This window comes from Neoarius graeffei, chromosome 4 (assembly GCF_027579695.1).
Source record: "Neoarius graeffei isolate fNeoGra1 chromosome 4, fNeoGra1.pri, whole genome shotgun sequence".
Classification (NCBI taxonomy): Eukaryota; Metazoa; Chordata; class Actinopteri; order Siluriformes; family Ariidae; genus Neoarius; species Neoarius graeffei.
In genome coordinates, this window is record NC_083572.1 from 21,861,079 (window position 1) to 21,882,167 (window position 21,089).

The 21,089-nt window shown below is 37.8% G+C and overlaps 1 protein-coding gene across 11 annotated transcripts in view; it reads right to left on the reverse strand.

Moving 5' to 3' along the window:
* Window positions 1-21,089, reverse strand: part of lrrfip1b (leucine rich repeat (in FLII) interacting protein 1b) — a 111,258-nt gene that overhangs the window by 28,806 nt on the left and 61,363 nt on the right. For 2 of the 11 annotated variants that reach the window (XM_060919016.1, XM_060919005.1), the window contains exons 2-13: window positions 20,788-20,874; window positions 17,093-17,110; window positions 16,814-16,861; window positions 13,829-13,879; window positions 6,780-6,857; window positions 6,454-6,483; window positions 6,222-6,347; window positions 4,195-4,365; window positions 3,281-3,373; window positions 1,985-2,077; window positions 307-399; window positions 93-216 (exon numbers count right to left, since the gene is read on the reverse strand). In XM_060919016.1, the coding sequence (XP_060774999.1) occupies window positions 93-216; window positions 307-399; window positions 1,985-2,077; window positions 3,281-3,373; window positions 4,195-4,365; window positions 6,222-6,347; window positions 6,454-6,483; window positions 6,780-6,857; window positions 13,829-13,879; window positions 16,814-16,861; window positions 17,093-17,110; window positions 20,788-20,874 (1,012 nt within the window). Of the gene's footprint in view, window positions 1-92; window positions 217-306; window positions 400-1,984; window positions 2,078-3,280; window positions 3,374-4,194; window positions 4,366-6,221; window positions 6,348-6,453; window positions 6,484-6,779; window positions 6,858-13,828; window positions 13,880-16,168; window positions 16,262-16,813; window positions 16,862-17,092; window positions 17,111-20,787; window positions 20,875-21,089 lie in introns of those variants that run through there. The other 9 variants (XM_060919006.1, XM_060919008.1, XM_060919009.1 and 6 more) reach the window with 9 other exon arrangements.

The window sequence follows — 21,089 nt, forward strand, 5'->3', positions numbered from 1 at the left end:
AGCATTATAGCCATTAGAATGATTTTTGCAAAGCAGTTAGTTTCATTGTGTTTAATACTGCATAATCAATAACTGAAATAACATGGACTTACCTAAAATGCTGTCAGTACTCATAGCTGGTGTATCTTGAGCTGATTCTACGTGTTCAGGTCCATTAGTCATGTTGCTTCCTGTCTCACCATTTGTCACCTCAGATCCAAGGGATATGCCATGTTTCTATGAAAGGAGAAAGATTTGTTTAATTTTCCAATTAAATTACACCGCCGCAGGCCTAAACATCTTTTCCCATATTCAGAATTGCTCTACCTTTAGAGCATCCCTTAGCCGGAAAACCTCATCCCTCAGTGCATCACGTTCATCTTGGATCATGTCTGAATATTCCTTCTGCCTTTCTAAGGCCTATACAAGGCCAGCAGCAGTAAGTGAGCAGGAAAAGAAGAAAAGAAAGCAAGGTGAAGTAGGAAGAAGAAATACCAAGAACACAGAGGTTAAAGTAAGTTACATCAGAGCTTATAAAAGGAGAATAAGACACAGAATTCTGATTGGTCAGAATGCGTTGATTAATTTTTCAATAAGAGCATGGTTTTGACAGTTCCAGCTGCAACTTACACAGGGACCTGTGTATCAAGTTGTGTGCAAAACAATATTTAAAATGTACAACTGTTGATATGGTGAAGTTTTCTGTGAGGAGACTTTCATTTTGCATTGTGCTCTGTAACAGTAAGAGGTAAAGCTTTAACTTCAAGTTTTCCATTATGGAAACGTCATAAGGATACTGAGAAACTGCAAAGCCCTGTAACAGTCACATTTTTGTAATTTTATTAAATTCAATCTAGAGGAAAAATGAGAAACAGTCCCTGTGTCTGAAAATCACTCACTACATAGTGGACTATATAGCAAGACCATTTTGTAATGCTGTCTGAACGTGTAGTGAGAATTATTACACCCTATACAGTGGACTTAAAGTATCCCACAATGCACCATGAAAAGTAGTGTACAGCCGATGGCCACTAACCATCATGCATTGTGGTCGCACTGAAAGAAGGGGGGAGAGAGAGAGACAGAGAGAGAGAGAGAGAGAGAGAGAGAGAGATGATGTATTGGAAGAAACATTATAAACAGACATTCAAGTACAATTAAAAATAGTAAGAGAATAGAAAATAAGTCAAAATAAGACATAAAATACAAGGATAAAAGTTACGGTGCAGAGCAAGGAATTAATCAGAAGCCTCAAATTTGATTTAATAAAAGGCAGCAGCAAAGAAGAACGTATTCAGCCTTGATTTAAAAGAACTAAAAGATTCAACAGACACAAAGTATTTTGTATTTATTAACGTGGGAAATATGCTCAAAATTACATGCATGTATTTATTTTGAAAATCCACCAGCTGACTGATCTGGCATGTTTTAATTGTGTGACAGTAATAACGTAAATAACAGCGTGGCGGAATAGTATCCAAAAGTATTTTCATTTTACCAATGAGCTCACTATATAGTCCTCTATATAAAATTCCCTATGTAGGGAGTAGTGAATGAGTGAGTGATTTCAAACAAAGCCTATAGGTGTTCTAACAAGTCCCACAGCATTAAGTGACAAATATAAATTGCCCTTTTATAAGTACAAATAACTGTTCACAAATTGCAGTGGTGGTGGTGGGGGGGACCCTCCAGCACATGCCAGTAAAGGGAAAAAATAAGTCAACTCTGGCATGGTTACAGCAACTTTGCTTCCCATCAGGCCGCATTACACTACTTAAGTACACGTTTTCGGTACCGTTTCCAGCAGAGGGGCACATAGCTGTGCAAATAAATAGTTATATGAAGGAACCAATTTAAGTTTCTCAGGTGAGATAGTACTTCTCTTCAGCACCACTTACAAAAATAAGTCTCAGCGAGTCTATGCTTACAAATGATTCCATAGAATTTCTGCTGAGCAGCTTTAATGTCAAAGGAAGACAGTCAGAAATGTCTAAGTTGAGAATACCGCGATTTTTTTCTCCTTCCATTCCAGAGTTTCCTGTAGATCAGAGATCTCTCTAACATAGCTCTCTTGCTTTGAGCGCAACTGTTGTGCATCCTGAACAGCAGCCAGGAAAAAAAAAAAAAGGTGAAGAGAGAAAAGTGAGATGAAGAAAAAGAGACAAAGAGGAAAAAGCAAAAACAAGTGCAGAATAGGAAAAAATAAATACAGACCAGAGCTACCAACATGGTTGTTGGAACAGTTAAGGTTATAAAGAGAGATCCTAAGCATGGTATGGCTCAAATTAAAATCTAAAGTGGCTCTACAGTGCTGTGAAAAAGTATCTGCCCCGTTCTTGATTTCTTTAATTTTTGCATGCAACATGCAATTTTTCCAAGTCACGTTTATGAGACGCCAGCAAACCACAAGGAGAACCATTATCTCCAAATAGAGAAACCTTAGAACAGCGGTGAATTGTTCCAGAAGTGGTCAGCCTACTAAAATTCCTCCAACAGTGCATCGACTACTCATTCAGGAAGCCACAAAAGAATGCAGACAAACATTTAAGGAACCAGAGGCCCTGCTCACATCAGCTAAGGTCAGCTTTCATAATTCTAGCATTAGAAAGAGACTGGGCAAAAATAGTACTCATGGGAGAGCTCCAAGGAGAAAACCACTGTTAATCAAGACGAACATAAAGGCTCCGTATCACACTTGTCAGAAAACACCTCGATGATCCCCATAGCCTTTTGGGATATGCTCTGTTGGAAGATGTTCTGTGAACTAATAAGTTTGAAAGTGCAGCTTTTTGGAAGACATGGATCCTGTTGCATCTAGTGTAAATTTAACACAGCATTCCACAATAAAACATTATACCACCAGTCAAACATGGTGGTGGTAATGTGCTTTTGCTTCCCTCTACCAGAAAATCCTGAAGGAGAACGTGTAGTCATCAGTCCGTGATTTGAATCTCAGGCACAATTGGGTTATGCAGTAAGACACCCATCTGACGCACAAGAGCAAGAAACAAAATTAAGGTTTTGGCGTGACCTAGTCAAAGGTCCTAACTTGAACCCAATTGAGATGCTGTGGCAGGACCCTTTTCCTTCAGTAAATGAAATTTCATGTTCTCCTTGTCTTATTAATGTGAGAAATACAGAGTAAATCGGGGGGGAAATACTTTTTCATGGCACTATATATATATATTGGGCCTTTCAAACCAAGAATTTTGAAGAAAAAATATTTACATTTAGATTTATAGGAAAGACAATAACTTGAGTTTTCCCTCATAAAATTTGCTTACAAAGAGAAATTGATTACCTTTAATAATTCCTCGCTCTGTTTTAATGTCTCCTTCATCTCATTAAATTGGAACTGCAGGACACTGTGAGCGTGCCGCTCTCGATCACATTCCTAACAGAAAAGAGAAGTTCAAACCTGAAAATGTCAAATGCCAACATCTGCAGTGGACCTTGGTTTGAGGGAGCCACTTCACAAAAGGACAAATCAGTAACCTGAGAAAAGAAGCTGATGCAAGTCCAGAAAGGCCATATCTTTATTTTTTTGATCATAACAAAAGTTGTTTCCTTGAGATCTTTGTGATCTTTTTAGAAATCAGGAATAAGCAGGTATGTGGAAAGACTGACAAAGCTGGGCAAAATAAAGTGCAGCATAAATGTGTCATGACACTTCTGCTAGTACAACGCACAGTCACCTCACAGATAAAACTTATGTCGAGATAGAATAAAAAAGTGCAAGCCATATCCAAATACTACTACTACTACTAATAATAATAATAATAATAATATCTTTCACATGCAACGAGCACAAAACACAGCTCATCGCCAAAACACTGGCATCTAGACTAAAATTTTAATACTGTTTCTGTTTTCATTAATTCACTGAACTAGCTAACTAACTCTCCATACATTGTTAGCTGCTACTTTTTAGCCTAGTGAATTATGTTTCCTAGCAAAAAAAAAAAATGGGGGTGGGTGTTTGTACATTGGTGCTTAGACTTGCCCCATGGGGTAGTTAATGAATTTAATGATTTCCCCACCTCTCTAATACTTATGAAATACACCAAAACACTGCCAAATCTCAGATTGGGAAATCACCGGCTGTGAACCTCATCATGCAAAAAATAAATAAATAAATAAATAAATAAACAAAAAACACATGAAGCTTCCGCATTTCTTATATTATTTTCAAAAATACTGCTCGATGTGACATACCTTTGTTTTCTCTTCACACTCCCTGCGTGTCTCATAAAGCAGCTCTTCCAGCTCCATCAGTGTGTCTCGCAGTGTGTCCACCTGATACATCAGGTTGGACTTGTCATTGTCCAGCTGAGCATTGGACACCATAGCCTTCCGATATTTCTCCTCAGCCTCAAACAGAGAGTCCTGCAAGTTAACCATCCAAAGACTGTTGGCTTTTTTAGACACACATTCAGACACTTTTGTGGATTGCCTCAAACTTATTGAGGAGGTACTGTGCATGCAATGGACAAAATGTCCCCAAGATATGACTAAACAAGAAACAGACAGACCGACATACAGTGGGCACCAAAAAATTAAAAAATATATAAATAAATAATTTGATCACAAATACAACCTTACATCAGAAAAAAATTGGGACTGTATGTTGAAATTGAAATTAAAGCTGAAGACACTCATTTCAATTTTGATTCTTGCAACACATTTTTAAAAAAGTTGGGACGGTAAAGCATTTACCACTTTATATTGTTGTCATTCCTTCTCATAACATTTAAAAGATGTTTAGGAACTGAAAACAGCAAGTACTGAAGTTTTTCAGGCGTTATTTTGTTCCATTCTTCCTGCAAACAGGTCTTAAGGTGTGTAACAGGTCATCATTGTCATTTTTTTTGTTTCAAAATTCTCTACCCATTCTCTATTGGAGATAGAGGGGACAGGCACCCTCTTCTTCTGCAGCCATGACTTTGTAATGCGTGCAGAATGTGGTTTTGCATTGTCTTGTTGAAATATCCCTGGAAAAGATGTCCTCATAAAAGGCAGCATATGTTGCTCCAAAATCTCAATGTACTTTTCTTAATTAATGCTGCCATCACAGAAGTTACCTTTGCCAAGTGCACCGACAACCCCATACCATGACAGACTCTGATTTTTGGACTTCTTGTTGGGAACAGTCTGGATGGTCCTTTTTGTCTTTGGTCTGGCACACATGGCATCCATTTCTTACCAAAAAAAAAAAAAAGACCTGGAATACTGATTCGTTTGACCACAGTACACATTTCCACTGTGTGATGGTCCATCCCAGATGCCTCTGAGCCCAGAGAAGTAGATGGCACTTCTGGACGTCAACATAAGGCTTCCTTTATGCACAGTAAAGTTTTAACTGGCATTTGTGGATGTAACTCCGTATTGTAGCACTTGACAAAGGTTTGCCAAAGTAATCCCAAGCCCATGTGCTTATATCAGCTATAGATGAATGATGGTTCATGATGCAGTGCCATCTGGAGGATCGGAGATCATGGTCGTTCAACTTAGGCTTATACCCTTGCCCTTTACACACCAAAATTCCTCCAGATTCCTTGCATCAATGATATCATGCACTGTGGAGGGCAAACTATCCAAATACCTTCATAGCTTTCTTTGAGGAACATTGTTTTTAAAAATTTCAATAATTTTCTTATGTATTTGTTGACAAACTGGAGATCCTCAACCCATCTTTGCTCCTCACAGACTAGGCCTTTCCTGGATACTTATTTTGTACCAAATCATAAATCACCTGTTGACACCACGCATTTCAAATCACATTAATTGTTTTACCTCATTATTAGCCCTAAATTGCCCCAATCCCAACTTTTTTGGAACATGTTGCAGGCCTGAAACACAGGAATGGATGTATATTCATAAATGAAATAAAGATGACCAGACAAAACATGAAATACCTTGGGTTCATACTGTCTTCAATGAAATAAGTCAAAGTAAATTTAGAAAATCACCACTTTTTTTTAATTTGTAGTTTCCATACTATCTCAACCTTTTCTGATTTGGGGTTGTATATTTATCAGCCATGCAAACAGTCACAAAATTTCAGGGACATGCGTAAAGGACAAAAGATCCCTAAAGAGTGTCTAGAGACTTTAGGGATCTCTGTCATCAGCTCGGAAAATGGCCTCAAAACTCTGGGGACAGGAAACAAGACAAAATGTTCCCATATACACAAATATGCAACAAATAATGGCACGCATTTGAAGAGTAATCTTAAAACTGACCTTCATCTCTCGCATGGAGGCCTCTGTGTCGACCGATATGGAGGTATCACAGCTGCCTCTCCGAGAAAAGCCCCCACCTAGTGACGCCAAAGTGGCAGCAGAGAGAGTAGATGCCGTCCTTGACCCCTAGAAAAGAAAGATATAAATCAAATAAAATAGAAAAAAAAACAATACACTGAAGTGTTTACTGCTACACTGTTACTGCCTGAAAAGTATTATAAAAACAACCAACCTTTTCCAGGAAATCTGACCTCTCTTCCACCTAAGGGGAAATTCAAAGTGGAAGATATTAGCTTTACAGATTATAAACAGAAATCCAGTTTCAGCTCCACATATACCTTCAGGACTGTCACAAGGTGGTGTCTGAAGTCATAGAAGGGCTCCATGTTCTGCCAAATTGCCCAGTATTTTTGTGAATAGATTTTATAGCACTTCTAAGTATTAGCACTTATACCAAACCTTTTATTTATATATATTTTTTTATATATAAAATCTTTGTTAGTCTGGAAACTGGGACTGAAGCCAACTTTAGGGAAGTGACTGAAGATGGAAGCTCACCACTGGGCTGGCACGAGCTGAACTGGCCCGTGATGAGGCTCTGGAACCGGAGCCCAAAAACCCCCCATAGTCCGTAGGCTGGACAGCCAGAAAAAAGAAAGCAGATACAGAAGAGGGACAGAAAAGCAGATGTTACCAGAAGGTAACAGAAGACCTTAGAAAGGAAGAATTATTCTATTAGTATGGGGCTAGAGATAAACATATTACAAGGAAGGAATTTAGAACTGATATTATTGAAAGAGAATATACAGTATTACTTTATCCACATTCACTGGATATGAGCAATCATGCGCTCTGATTGGCTACTCTCCTACTAGGCTATCCGCTCATATACCATGAATAGAGAAAAACAAAATGGTGGAGCATGTTACTGAACCAACCAAGGACAAAATGAAAACTCTACTTGAACCCCTTATCAAACTTGCAAGAAATAAAAATGCTCCGTTTCTCAAAATCCCATGAATGTGGATAGAATAAAACAGTTATTCCACTCAAGCTCGTCATACATGGCTTACAGCCAACTCTGCGCTATGCGCCTTGTCAGCCATCAGCTCAGGTACGACTCGATTTCATGGAATAACTTTATCATATAAAATATGTGCAATAACAGATGCACTGGGTCACCAGTTTATTAGCTGTAACTACCTTCTGCTTAAACTCATTCAGTATTTTACAACATTGAACAACCTACAACCAGCAGCAGTCCATGACTCTTTTGGAGATTTTAGTGGGGCAAGAAGGATGACAATAACATTTAACAAAATTAAGCTGAGAGGCTGCCACATGTCTTATGCTGTACGCTACTATCTAGTGAAATTTTTAGAGTAAAAATGAAGAAATTTTTCTTCTCAGCCTTTGCATGAGCGACAAAGTCATGATGGTGCGCATGCATTTCTAATAAATGTATATTATCGACTGTATAACTGCCTTTCCCATCTCCCAATCTGTGCAATACAACATATTATATGATCAAAATGGAACTGCCTCACAGTTGCGCAACATCTAGAAAAGATGACCAAGTGAACTGACTGTCAAAAGAGTAACATTTGTAGAACAGCTGATCTATATGCTTGAGCTATGTTCTATGGACAACCTGCCATTGCCTGCAACACATCTCTATATGGCATAAGGTAGCTATAACTGATAAAAAGGCAACTAAGTGTAGCAGATGGAAAAGGAGTGATGGAATTTAATTCTTGCATAAAATGTTTTACCCACATAGCAGGAAGATAGATGCGTAGAAACGTAGACATGGCCAAGAAGCAGTGACTGAGTTAGACGATTTACAGCAAAAGAAAGCTCTTGTATAAAATGCTGTCCATTTCAAAACCCATAACCATCCGTTACACTCAAGTTTAATGGAAACTAAAGCAATGTAGGTGTATGTCATGATAATATCAGCATTCAAGGATCTTTGATTTCATTTGCAAAATTTATTCAGCTAAGATTGTTGTCCAATTCACCCTTACAATGATAATTTGTGTCAACCATGTTACTCTCAGAAAAGTATAAAATAAATGGTTAGGTGGCCAGGGTACTACACACTAGTCTTTATAACGAAGCATTTGGCGCTCATGTGCAAACACACTAATCCCAAAACAAGATCTGACTGTTACCTGTGAGGAGCTGTCTAGGGTTAAACTAAATCATGTGACTTGGCTTAAAAGTGGATACAGATACATAAACAAAAAGAGACATGAATAAATGGTTTATATTTCAGCATTGGACAAATAAAAAAAAGTCCTGGAAAGCAGGACAAGCAGATTTTGTGTCAGGGCTATTAGGCTGCTTCCCCCCCCCCTTTTTCTTTTTTTTCATAAATGCTGAGGTTCAACAACCAGAAAATGATGACACCCTCCATTTCCTATTCATTTTCACGAAAGTTTTCATTTAGTGTGCATGTTTAAACTTAATCGAGGTGTTCATAGCACTTCAATGTTGTAACTAGAAAGTGAACTACTTGCTTGACCATAGAATGATTTTTACTAGTCTGATTAATACTATCTAACTAGTCTGGTTAGAAAGACAGATGAGAAATGATTCTTGATTCTTTTCAGAATCAGGAACACCGGTATGAGTAAACACGGATGAATCTGAAAACCCGTCAAATAACTCATGCTAGTACAACACAACACCTATCAAGAGATGGTAAATATAAATAAATATAAAATAAAGATGGTCACCAGATTTAAAATGTTTAGCTTAGTCTGTATTTAAATGCACTTAACCAGTGAACTAACTGGTTGTGTGTTATTACATTCCGTTACCAGTTTTATTACATCACAATACCAGTTTTTAGCCAATTAGTTACTGGCACACCAAAACATGGTACTTGGCAGCACATTGGAGCTTTTATTTTATGTTAAGGCATTATCATTAACTTGTATTAATTTTCAGTAACTACAGTGAAACTAATAAGAAAGGTATGTTCAATATTTTACTGTTACACATTAAACAATGCAGAATCCCAAAATAAAGAGATTTAAAAGAATTAAAAAGATACATGTATACATTAGGATTTGTTTTTAGTCCAATATACTGAACTGTGGTGAAAATGACTTGGACAAGATGAAAAAACAAAATGTACTGGAATTCCTCAAGAACACACATGCAGTATGCAGAAAGGAAAGGAGGAACCGACAAGAATGGAGTGTGTAAGACAAATGTGCATGTGGCAAAAGGAACAGAAAAGGCAATGACAGACAGACCCGGTCATTGTGAAGGCTAGATGAAGATCAGACTAGGTTCCCTACGGCAAGCAAGTGGGACAATATGCAAGCAAGAAACATGAAAGCAGAGAAAAGCAAGTCAAGAAGAAAAATCTCTTTCACAGCTGTAAACATGAGGTAGGAAGCAGCTTTAAGTACTGATACTCTCAACTTGGTAGTAGTTATTTTGAAGTATCTGTACTTGAGTTTTTTCTCCCCCTTTCAACTAAGATTTTTTACACACTACTCTCCACTTTATACCCACTTCAGTATAAACTAGAAAGGCACTCTGTAGAGTGCATACCTCTGCCAAGCCACATATTCGGATTTGCATCAAAATCCGAATCAGTTGTTCCTTGGCCCATGGCTCATTTTTCCTCCAAATTTCATCAAAATCCATTTCACTACTTTGAGTTACACTGGAAAAAGCAAAAGTGTTGCCAGGCAAAACACACCTCGCCCGGTAGCACTTACGATGAATATGAAGGAAGATATTGCAAAAAAATAGGTACCCTGTGGGTACATAAATATAGAAAATTCTAAAGGGTTCACAAACTTTCAAGCATCACTGTATAAGCAGTAGTGCTTATACAGTGATGCTTGAAAGTTTGTGAACCCTTTAGAATTTTCTATATTTCTGCATAAATAAGACCTAAATCATCATCAGATTTTCACACAAGTGCTAAAAGTTGATAAAGAGAACCCAGTTAAACAAATGAGACAAAAATATTATACTTGGTCATTTATTTATTGAGGAAAATGATCCAATATTACACATCTCATCTCATTATCTCTAGCTGCTTTATCCTGTTCTACAGGGTCGCAGGCAAGCTGGAGCCTATCCCAGCTGACTACGGGTGAAAGGCGGGGTACACCCTGGACAAGTCGCCAGGTCATCACAGGGCTGACACATAGACACAGACAACCACTCACATTCACACCTACGGTCAATTTAGAGGTCACCAGTTAACCTAACCTGCATGTCTTTGGACTGTGGGGGAAACCGGAGCACCCGGAGGAAACCCACACGGACACAGGGAGAACATGCAAACTCTGCACAGAAAGGCCCTCGCCGGCCACGGGGCTCAAACCCGGAACTTCTTGTTGTGAGGCGACAGCGCTAACCATTACACCACCATGCCGCCCTATTACATATCTGTGAGTGGCAAAAATGTGTGAACCTTTGCTTCAAGTATCTGGTGTGAGCCCCTTGTGCAGCAATAACTGCAACTAAACGTTTCCGGTAACTGTTGATCAGTCCTGCACACCGGCTTGGAGGCATTTTAGCCCATTCCTCTGTACAGAACAGCTTCAACTCTGGGATGTGAGTTCATGTGGGTTTCCTCACATGAACTGCTTGCTTCAGTACCTTCCACAATATTTCGATTGGATTAAGGTCAGGACTTTGACTTGCCCATTCCAAAACATTAACTTTATTCTTCTTTAACCATTCTTTGGTAGAACAACGTGAGTGCTTAGGGTCGTTGTCTTGCTGCATGACCCACCTTCTTTTGAGATTCAGTTCATGGACAGATGTCCTGACATTTTCCTTTAGAATTCACTGGTATAATTCAGAATTCATTGTTCCATCAATGATGGCAAGCCATCCTGGCCCAGATACAGCAAAACAGGCCCAAACCCATGATACTACCACCACCATGTTTCACACATGGGATAAGGTTCTTATGCTGGAATGCAGTGTTTTCCTTTCTCCAAACATAACTCTTCTCATTTCAACCAAAAAGTTCTATTTTGGTCTCATCCGTTCACAAAACATTTTTCCAATAGCCTTCATGGCTTGTCCATGTGATCTTTAGCAAACTGCAGATGAGCAGCAATGTTCTTTTTGGAGAGCAGTGGCTCTCTCCTTGCAACCCTACCATGCACACCATTGTTGTTCAGTGTTCTCCTGATGGTGGACTCATGAACATTAACATTAGCCAATGTGAGAGAGGCCTTCAGTTGCTTAGAAGTTACCCTGGGGTTCTTTGTGACCTCACCGACTATTACACGCCTTGCTCTTGGAGTGATCTTTGTTGGTTGACCACTCCTGGGGAGGGTAACAATGGTCTTGAATTTCCTCTATTTGTACACAATCTGTCTGACTGTGGATTGGTGGAGTCCAAACTCTTTAGAGATGCTTTTGTAACCTTTTCCAGCCTGATGAGCATCAACAACGCTTTTTCTGAGGTCCTCAGAAATCTCCTTTGTTCGTGCCATGATACACTTCCACAAACATGTGTTGTGAAGATCAGACTTTGATAGATCCCTGTTCTTTAAATAAAACAGGGTGCCCACTCACACCTGACTGTCATCCCATTGATTGAAAACACTTGACTAATTTCACCTTCAAATTAGCTGGAGGTTCACATACTTTTGCCACTCACATATGTAATATTGGATCATTTTCCTCAATAAATAAATGACCAAGTATAATATATTTGTATCATTTGTTTAGCTGGGTTCTCTTTATCTACTTTTATTGACTTGTGTGAAAATCTGATGTTTTAGGTCATATTTATTCAGAAATACAGAAAATTCTAAAGGGTTCACAAACTTTCAAGCACCACTGTAAATAAAATTTTCTGATATCATTTCCATCCAGTAAATATAGCGCATATATATATATATATATATATATATATATATATATATATATATATATATAAAATAAATTGTTCATTTATGAATCATGCTTCATTGTTGTGGCCACTGCCTCACACAACACAACATACATACACACACTCTATAAGGCAGTAGCCACAACAATGAAGCATGATTCATAAATGAACAATTTATTTTAAAAATCACAGAAGTAAAATATACAAAGTGACTGTACTTTATATTATTCTACTCTTACAGTTTTCAAAACCGAAACGTCCGAACCGAGGCTGACGCACACGCTGTCGCCATGACCGAAACTCTTATTTCCTGGAAATGGCCCAGCGCTAGAGTTCAGTGGAATGCACTTTCCCTCTGTAATAGGAATAAAAATGTCTGAAAGCCATTTCTTTAGTCTAGTCCATTTATATCAAATGGTAAACCGAATTGTATACACTCACCGGCCATTTTAATCAGAACATGTGTATGTGCATGCGCAGTGCGTGATCGTTACACTTACATTCTTACAGCACGATGACATCGTGGCTAGCGCCTGTATATGAGGCAGCAGACACAACAGAATCGATTTTGACCTTTTTGGTGACCTTGACCCTCAAGATGTTGGAGGTTCTATTTGAGATCAATGCCGATCTATTCAAGATTGATCCAGCCATTTTCCCGTAATATTGTTTACAAAACAAAACAAGCAAGCAAACAAACAAAAACTAAGTATACTGTAAACTAAGTGCTCTATGTAAAGATATTAGTGATAAGGATGAAATATAAGCATGAAATGTAAGCACAAAAGCATACCGGTATGTGCACATGCAAAAAAATGAAATAATTACTACAAAGAAAATGGTGACCTTACTGGGCTGAATTCAGAGTTGAATTCTTCAAACTTGACTAATAGCACTTGATCCAGGACATCCTTTTTACACACAGTGAACTACATCAGAAAGTGTCCAGTGTGGGCAGGGGTTAAGTCTAAAGCGCTGTGTGTTTAGTGGCACTAGAGTGAGCCCTCAATGGCCACCAGATCTCTAAAAAACCTCCTGCATTGATACCTGTGATTCACCATCTAGTGACCATTTAGTGAAATACCACTGCTTCATGTGTGGTCTCAATTTAAGAACTACAGGGTAGGATTAAAATAAACTGATTTTTGTTTTTTGGTCAAAAGAATATATCTACTCTATAAAGATACTATAGCTTCGGTTGCATGTGATATTGTCATTTGTAATTAATAACGGGCCAATCACTTTCATATCTTCATACTTAATCAGATCTAAATGATTTGGGGTATAGAAAAGAGGGAAGGTAGGTAATGAATACTTCCAGCTCACTTTAGAAAAACGTGTAGTTCATAATTTTTTATTTATACAAATTTCAGTCCATGACATAAGCAATGCTTATTACGTCTGAGGTCAGAATACTAAATGTGTGCAGTGTGGGTATTAAATCCTCACTACATGTATATAACAACTCTGAATATGGCTCAGTGTGTTCTACAGGATGTTAAGTGTGTAATAAAAGGCACTTTCAGCACCAACACTCCTTCACTTTGAATGTGAATGGATTGCTGGATATGATTTCCCTCCCCCCAATAGATGATCCTTCTATGCTACTTTGGTGCTTCTTTTTCCAATCCAAGCTATGGTATGATCATGAAAGGAAAGCAATGCTGTCAGTAAGCATATACCAATCATCATAACGTGAAATCTTTTCACTGATACTAACCCTCAAACTGCCCCGACTTCCAACAGACATCCGCTCCTCGTCATCTGAAATCTAAGCAAGGGGAAGAACACCACAAATTAACAATGCTTTGTTAGTACAGAACATGTAGAACTTTAGCTTCATGAACAATCAATACTGAACAACTTCATATCCTTGGAGCGCAGAGCCAGACTGAGCTGTGAGGTTGAGTGAAGGACCTTCTGAAAAATACAGTTTCCTCTGAGACACATCTGATCTGCTGTGTTTGTTTTAGGAAACCTAGGCCAGCCATTAAAAAAAAAAAATCATCTAGTCTGTCATGGGAGTTTTAAAAAACAAAAACAAACAAACAAACAAACAAAAAAAAAACCTGTATAAAAAGGATACCAAAAGAAAGAAACACAAATCATTAAAAAGAGCAGAAAGAGGAACACTGCCATCCTACAAAAGCAAACTGAAGTAACTACACTAAACCTGAACTTAATAAAAATATATGATAAAAGTATAGAGAATTACAAAAAACAGTATGATGTAACAGCAACAACAGGTGCATCTCAAATTAGAATATTGTGAAACGTTCAATATTTTCCATCAGTTATTTAAGTAGGTGAATAGGTAATATATTCTAGACTAAAACTAAACATAAACTAAAACATTAACTAAAAATGCTAAGCATTTTTTAAATTTTGATAATTATGACCTACAGCACAAAAAAGAAAAAAAAACCTCAAAATATTAGAATATTTCATTTCAAGTTTGAGTAAAACAGTATAAAAATACTGTGCATCTCTCATGCTAGTTCAGTACACACAACCATAATCATGGGGAAGACTGCTGACTTGACAGTTGTCCAGAAGATGAGCGACACCCTTCACAAGGAGGGTAAAACCACAGAAGGTCATTGCTGAAAAGACTGGATGGAAAAGGTGCACAAGCAACAGAGATGACCGCAGCCTTGACAGGATGGTCAAGAAAAGTCAATTCAAGAACTTGGGAGAGCTTCACAAGGAGTGGATGGAGGCTGGTGTCAGTGTATCAAGAGCCATTACACACAGACATCTTCAGGAAAGGGACTACAACTGTCTCATTCCTAATATCAAGCCACTCCTGAACCAGAGACAATGTCAGAAGTGTCTTACCTGGGATAAGGAGAGAAAGAACTGGACTGTTGCTCAGGTGGTCCAAAGTCCTCTTTTCAGGTGAAAGTAAATTATGCATTTCAATTTGAGATCAAGATCCTAGAGTCTGGAGGAAGAGTGAAGAGCCACAGAATCCAATGCGTTTGAAGTCCAGTGTGACGTTTCCGCAGTCTGTGATGATTTGGGGTGCCAGGTCACCTGCTGGTGTTGCGCCACTGTGTTTTATCAAGTCCAAAGTTAATGCAGCCATCTACCAGGAGATTTTAGAGCACTTCATATTTCTATCTGCTGATGAGCTTTATGGAGATGCAGATTTCCTTATTTAGCAGGACTCAGCACCTGCCCACAGTGCCAAAACTACTTTGCTGACCATGATATTGTGCTTGACTGGCCAGGGATATTGTTGAGAGGAAGATGAGAAAAGATGAGAAATGATGAGAAAACACCCAACCCAAAAATACAAATGAGCTGAAGGCTGCTATCAAAGTAACCTGGGCACCTCACCAGTACCACAGGCTGATTGCCTCCATGCAACGCAGCAGTGGTGCAGTAATTCGTGGTAAAGCAGCCCCAACCAAGTATAGAGGTGTATTACTGAACATACTTTTCACAAGTTGGATATTTCTGTATTGTAAATCCTTTTTTGATTGATCTTAGGAAATATAATAATTTGACATACTTGATTTCTGATTTTCATGAGCTGTAAGCCATAATCATCAAAATTAAAACAAAAAAGGCTTAAAAATATATTTCACTTTGTGTGTAATGAACATAGAATATATGAAAGTTTACCTTTTTGAATTAAATTATGAAAAAACTTTCACGATGTTCTAATTTTTTTGCGATGTACCTGTAATAATAACAAAATCTATATGCTAATTTATAATCACAATACTTTAATTCTTTATTTCTCTGTATCATGACAAGCTGAATTCCCCCCCCAAGAGAGAAAAAACATAGATGTGATTGAATGGTAGTTTACAGCTGCTGTAATGCAACTAACTTGTTTCCTGGATGTTGCATAACATGAAATGCATCTATAACTGGACAGAAAGAATGTGTCGTTTTTAATAAATGATTGTAATCATTGGGAAACTGCTCCATTAGAAGAGGAATGAAAAGACTTTCAGATATACCGTTAAAGGAAAATAACGAATGAGGTGGTGTGGTGCTAACACTGCATATTTTCCTATAACATGCCTTGTCATGTTTTATTCCTTACCCAACATCTGTACAAGGTGTCTTGAGTACATTTTTACACCATTTTTCTTCATAAGTCAGAACATGGTCACTTTGTCAGAAGATAAACCAGATGTTACTGCACGTTTGCTTTTGAATGGCAGATGAAAACAAAGCAAAGGGAAGTAGTACAGACCGACGTGTGTCTCCGTGAGTGGCGCGAGTACCGCTCGCTGTCCTCCTGACAAGTGTAGCGGGAAAAGAGAAAAAAAGCAAGCAGCAAAAGTTGCAGGTCAAAGGGCAAAGGTGAAAGAACTTTTAAATCTAAAAGAATCATGGCACACAACCATATTGGGCATGCCTGAAATGCTTAATCTGCCATACACAAATAATAGAGCATGTTAAGAGCTATAATGGCTATAACGTGTTATACTGAGTCATGTGACTGTTGCTTGTTAACCGCATCTCAGTTAAACATATGATGTTTCCAGCTTCCTCCTCTGGGAATTAAGAGATCGAACACGCATGCAGCATTAGCAAAACAAATCTAATCATATTCTATTCATGCAGCCTTGTTTAGATATCTACTGCAGAGTACAGTTCATGAAGATGAAGTTGTTTATTATCTGATATTTCTGCTACAACAAATGTTGATGTTGCATGACACTTTTTTTTTTACATGCCATACCATCCACTGCTCAATATGGCCCCATTTGCTGTCCAGCCCATAATATTTCTGTTTGCACACAGGAACAGAAGAGAATACGGAAGATTGTGAAAGATGAAGCATCATGGATGCTGAATCATTATACAAACAAATTCAGCTTTTCAAAGTGAAAAAGTTTAATGCTCTTTCCTCCAACCCACGATATTTCCAGCAATAAGCGCACACACACCAATATTGAATTAACTGGTAAACATGTGTAAGAGGAAGAGAGGAGAAAGTGAGCTAGAAAACAGAACTTACCCTTTGAGCTTGATAAATCTAAAAAAGACCACCAGAAGAAGAAAAAGTCATGCAGAGAGAAAAAGAAGGTGATGTCAGTGGTCAGGGTCAGTGGAAAATAACAGTCGTATAATTGTATTATCTTTAGCCCTTAAGAATAAGCCACTGGCAGGGTTTTATTCCTGCTGTAAACCTATTAGCTTTTGTCTGTTCTAAAGCATGGAAAGGAAGTCTCTCAGCTGGAACAAACAACTAAATTATGCACCCTACGTGCCTCATATGTATGCAAGGGCAACTGGTATAATTGAGCTAAAAGGGCTAAGCTTTTCCTGCCTTTCACATATAAAATGACATCAATATAAGATTTTCCACATCAGATTATTTGCTGTTAACAAAAGGCAATTTTTTTTATTTTTGTAGAATCATGTGCAACAGCACCACCAACAGTCATAAAACCAATATTGTGTGGGGATAGATTAGGGATAAATTAGCTCATGTTTTAAGTCGTTCAAATTCTGTAAAGCTGCTTTGCGACAATGTTTATTGTTAAAAGCGCTACACAAATAAACTTGACAATACAGAGAATGGCATGGAGAAGTAAGGCTGGGGCTGATTTCCTTCTATCCCAAACTATAGATTCATGCAGCCTATGATTGTGTGAGGTGATTACACAGAGTGAAACACCCCTTAGATATTGTGTGAATGTGTGACAGTCCTTATTGGCAAGTCTTGCTACTCAGTAGCCATCTTGGTAACACACATTGGGAAGTTATTTTGTGCTCACAAGACCAAGTGCCTATCTAAATGAATGGGGAGAGCGCTATAAAGGCACTTTCAATGGTCACCAGGACACAAAAACCCCATGTGTAGAATTGGTCAAACCTCAAAAATCGCTTTAAAGGCTTTAAGTCCCCCCCCCCTACACATTATACTATGCATGCGCAACTGCATCAGTACAACTTCACAATTGGCTTCCTGGTTCGGCAGGCGATTGGCTTTTTAGAGAGGGAGGCAGGATACGCAGTGTTCGGACTTAATGCTGCGTTTGGCGTTACTGACTTTACACACAGCTTTCTATTCAGGATTCTTAAAGCAGGATGTCTCCTCTCTTATAACGACGTCACCGATGAGCCGATCATCCTAATTTTCCAAAATGGAGGAGAAACTAAAGCACCAGTCAAATGCCAAATTATACACAAGTCAGAAGTGTAAGTTTAATTTTTGTTTGTTTGAATGAAAGGGTTACAACTAATGTGTTTACTGTATTTGTTATTCACAGGAAACATGGTACAAAGCCAGTAGACCATTAAAAATTTGAAAAACTTTAATTCAAAGCAGCCATGAATACAGCTGCTTATTTGCCTTTAACTGCAAGCATGCGTGTGATACTGTAGTTTGGCTCACATTATTTTAATTCTTATTATGCCATTGATGAGCGCTTGTGATGTAATGCATTACTCAACCCCAACAATTTCATTGTCAAGCTGTCAATAGACATTAGAGAAGAAGCTAATATCAGAACCATCAGTACCAGCTATGTCAAACTGTGCCAAAGATCAAATTTACTTAACTAACTTTATCAAATTAAGCAAACGTAACATCTTAATGATTTTGAATGATCTCTTACTTCCAACAGACCTACAGAGGAGATATACAGTACAGTGTTGAGTCATTCTTTTACTTACCTTAAGGAAAAAAAAAAACCCACACCGAGTACTGCACATGTATTGATCCCACTGATGAAATCTACTCTTTGACAAAACCCTGAAAAACGACTCTGCATACAAACAGCCCCTTATTCATAAGTTTGGAATGCTAACTGGGGAAAGTTCACACTTGCTCTCCTAAGCATCACAACCTACTAATCTACTTTGGGACCTTTTAATGAGCTTTAAACCAGGCGTGACTGTACATAGTACTTGTTTCAGTTCAGAGAATGTTCCTGTAATCTTGAGGATGTTCATAAAGAACATAACAGGGTTACACACGTCTAGTTATAGCTGTATGTTCTACTCCAAACAGCATATGCTTTATAAGGGAAAAACACATTAGGTCTTCAATTTGGCCCTCAAATTAAAAGTCCTACCAATGAAGGTTTCAAACAGAACCTCTCAGGATACCAGGAATGCTTGAGGAACTGTTTTGTCTTCACTCAGCAGGAATGATGCTCGCTTAGAGACAAATTCTTCACTGCAACCTGCAACACTGGTTTGTTTCTTAGTGCTGCAATACATCTTTTTAGAGTTGCTTGTAGTATTTGTGCACTTTCCTTGTGACATTTCACTGGACTTCACTGGAAAAATGCTGTATAAATTCTTATCACTATTAGTAGTAGAGCGGCAGCTACAATTATCTACAGTCCATAATTATCGACATCTTTTCAGATTTACCAATAAAAAACAAAAAATTTTACAAAAAGGTGAGTTTCAGTTACAACAGCTATTATTGGTTAAATCAACCAAAAGATCCCCCTTGCCCTTTGATCTTGTCGTCTGATGACACAGTTCATTATCTGAGATGGAGTTCTTTTTAGCACGATCAGCAATTTAAGGAAAACCCAGACGTCATCGCAGGTGAGCATGGTGGAAAGATCATGAATGTGGTTTTACTTATCAAATTCACTGATATTTCATGATATCCTTGTCAAAACTTACTTTCTTACGCTTTCATTTGACAGTCGCCATTTTGTATCTAAACACGCGTTTGAGAAGTCACGTGAGGTGTCGATAATAGTAATCACTTTCACCAGTGTCCACCATTATCAATACCCTGTGAAATTAAGTGACATTTACAACTGTTATGTATTGATCTTTGTGTAACATTGTTGAAGTAGATGAAGTACTTTTTTATATATATAAAAAAGCTGAGATTTATAATAAATTTTGTTTGATTCATACTCAAATGTTTAGAGTATTTGGAATCCTATTGCAATAAATAGAATTAGACCAGAATTAAATTCCTAGCATCTAAAAAAAAATTACATGATTGAAAACAGATTTTTCTATTCCATTCAGAATTTTTTTTTTCAGTTTGTTGTCAATATCTACCACATATGACAATAATCAGTAGACATTTTATATTTTGGTTCAAGGAATGACATGTGACCTTTGACCTGGATTTTCATGTGGCTATATTGTCAATTGCCTGTTGACATCTATTGGTAAACTACAAAATTAGAAATTAATACAAACAATGAATGATTAACAAAATGTGATCTACGAGAAAACTTAGAAAACGGAACAAAAAGATTTTCTAAACACAGGTTAAACATAATCAGTTCATTTGTTTATAAACATTAGAATTACTTCATTTACATAAGCACAGACAGACATCGATATATTTATATAGAAGATATTTTGTACCAAATACAAGTCTATGTAAAACAAATTTTAAATAATAACTGTTTGGTTAACTTAATACTATACACAATTTTTTTTTTTAAATAAATCATCTGCATGTCGATAATTGTGGAACGGTGTCAATAACCGTGGAACGGCATCACGTGATCTGATATGCTAAGTAATCGGGAATCAACTCTTCTCCCCCCCAGTGGAAGTTTGAGTAATTATTCATGCACAATTTACATATTGAAAGTCTTTTCTACTTCTGCAGTGGGCAAAAGATCGTTAAGGTGTCGATAATTGTAGCCGCCACCACTCTAGTAGCAGTAATATAAACACTGTTACTTTTAGTGTAATTGACCATGACTGCCTCACCTCTTTCTGCTGCCTCTCCAGTTCTTTTAAACGGATCTCTCTAGCTTCTGCCCGGGCCGCCCGTTTGGCCGCCAGTCTCGCCTCTGCCTGGCAAAGAAACCAAAAAAACAAACATGCAGAATTAGGACCAGTTAAAAATCCACCCTTAAACAAAATGTACCCAAGTAACTTTCAGGAAATAAACAACTCAAAGCAGAATCCTCACCCAAAAAAAAAAAAATAAATCCAAAATTAAAAAACAAACCCAGAAACAGTTTTATTTCCCCAAGCATGATTCACTTTTGAGGAATTTGGAACATTAA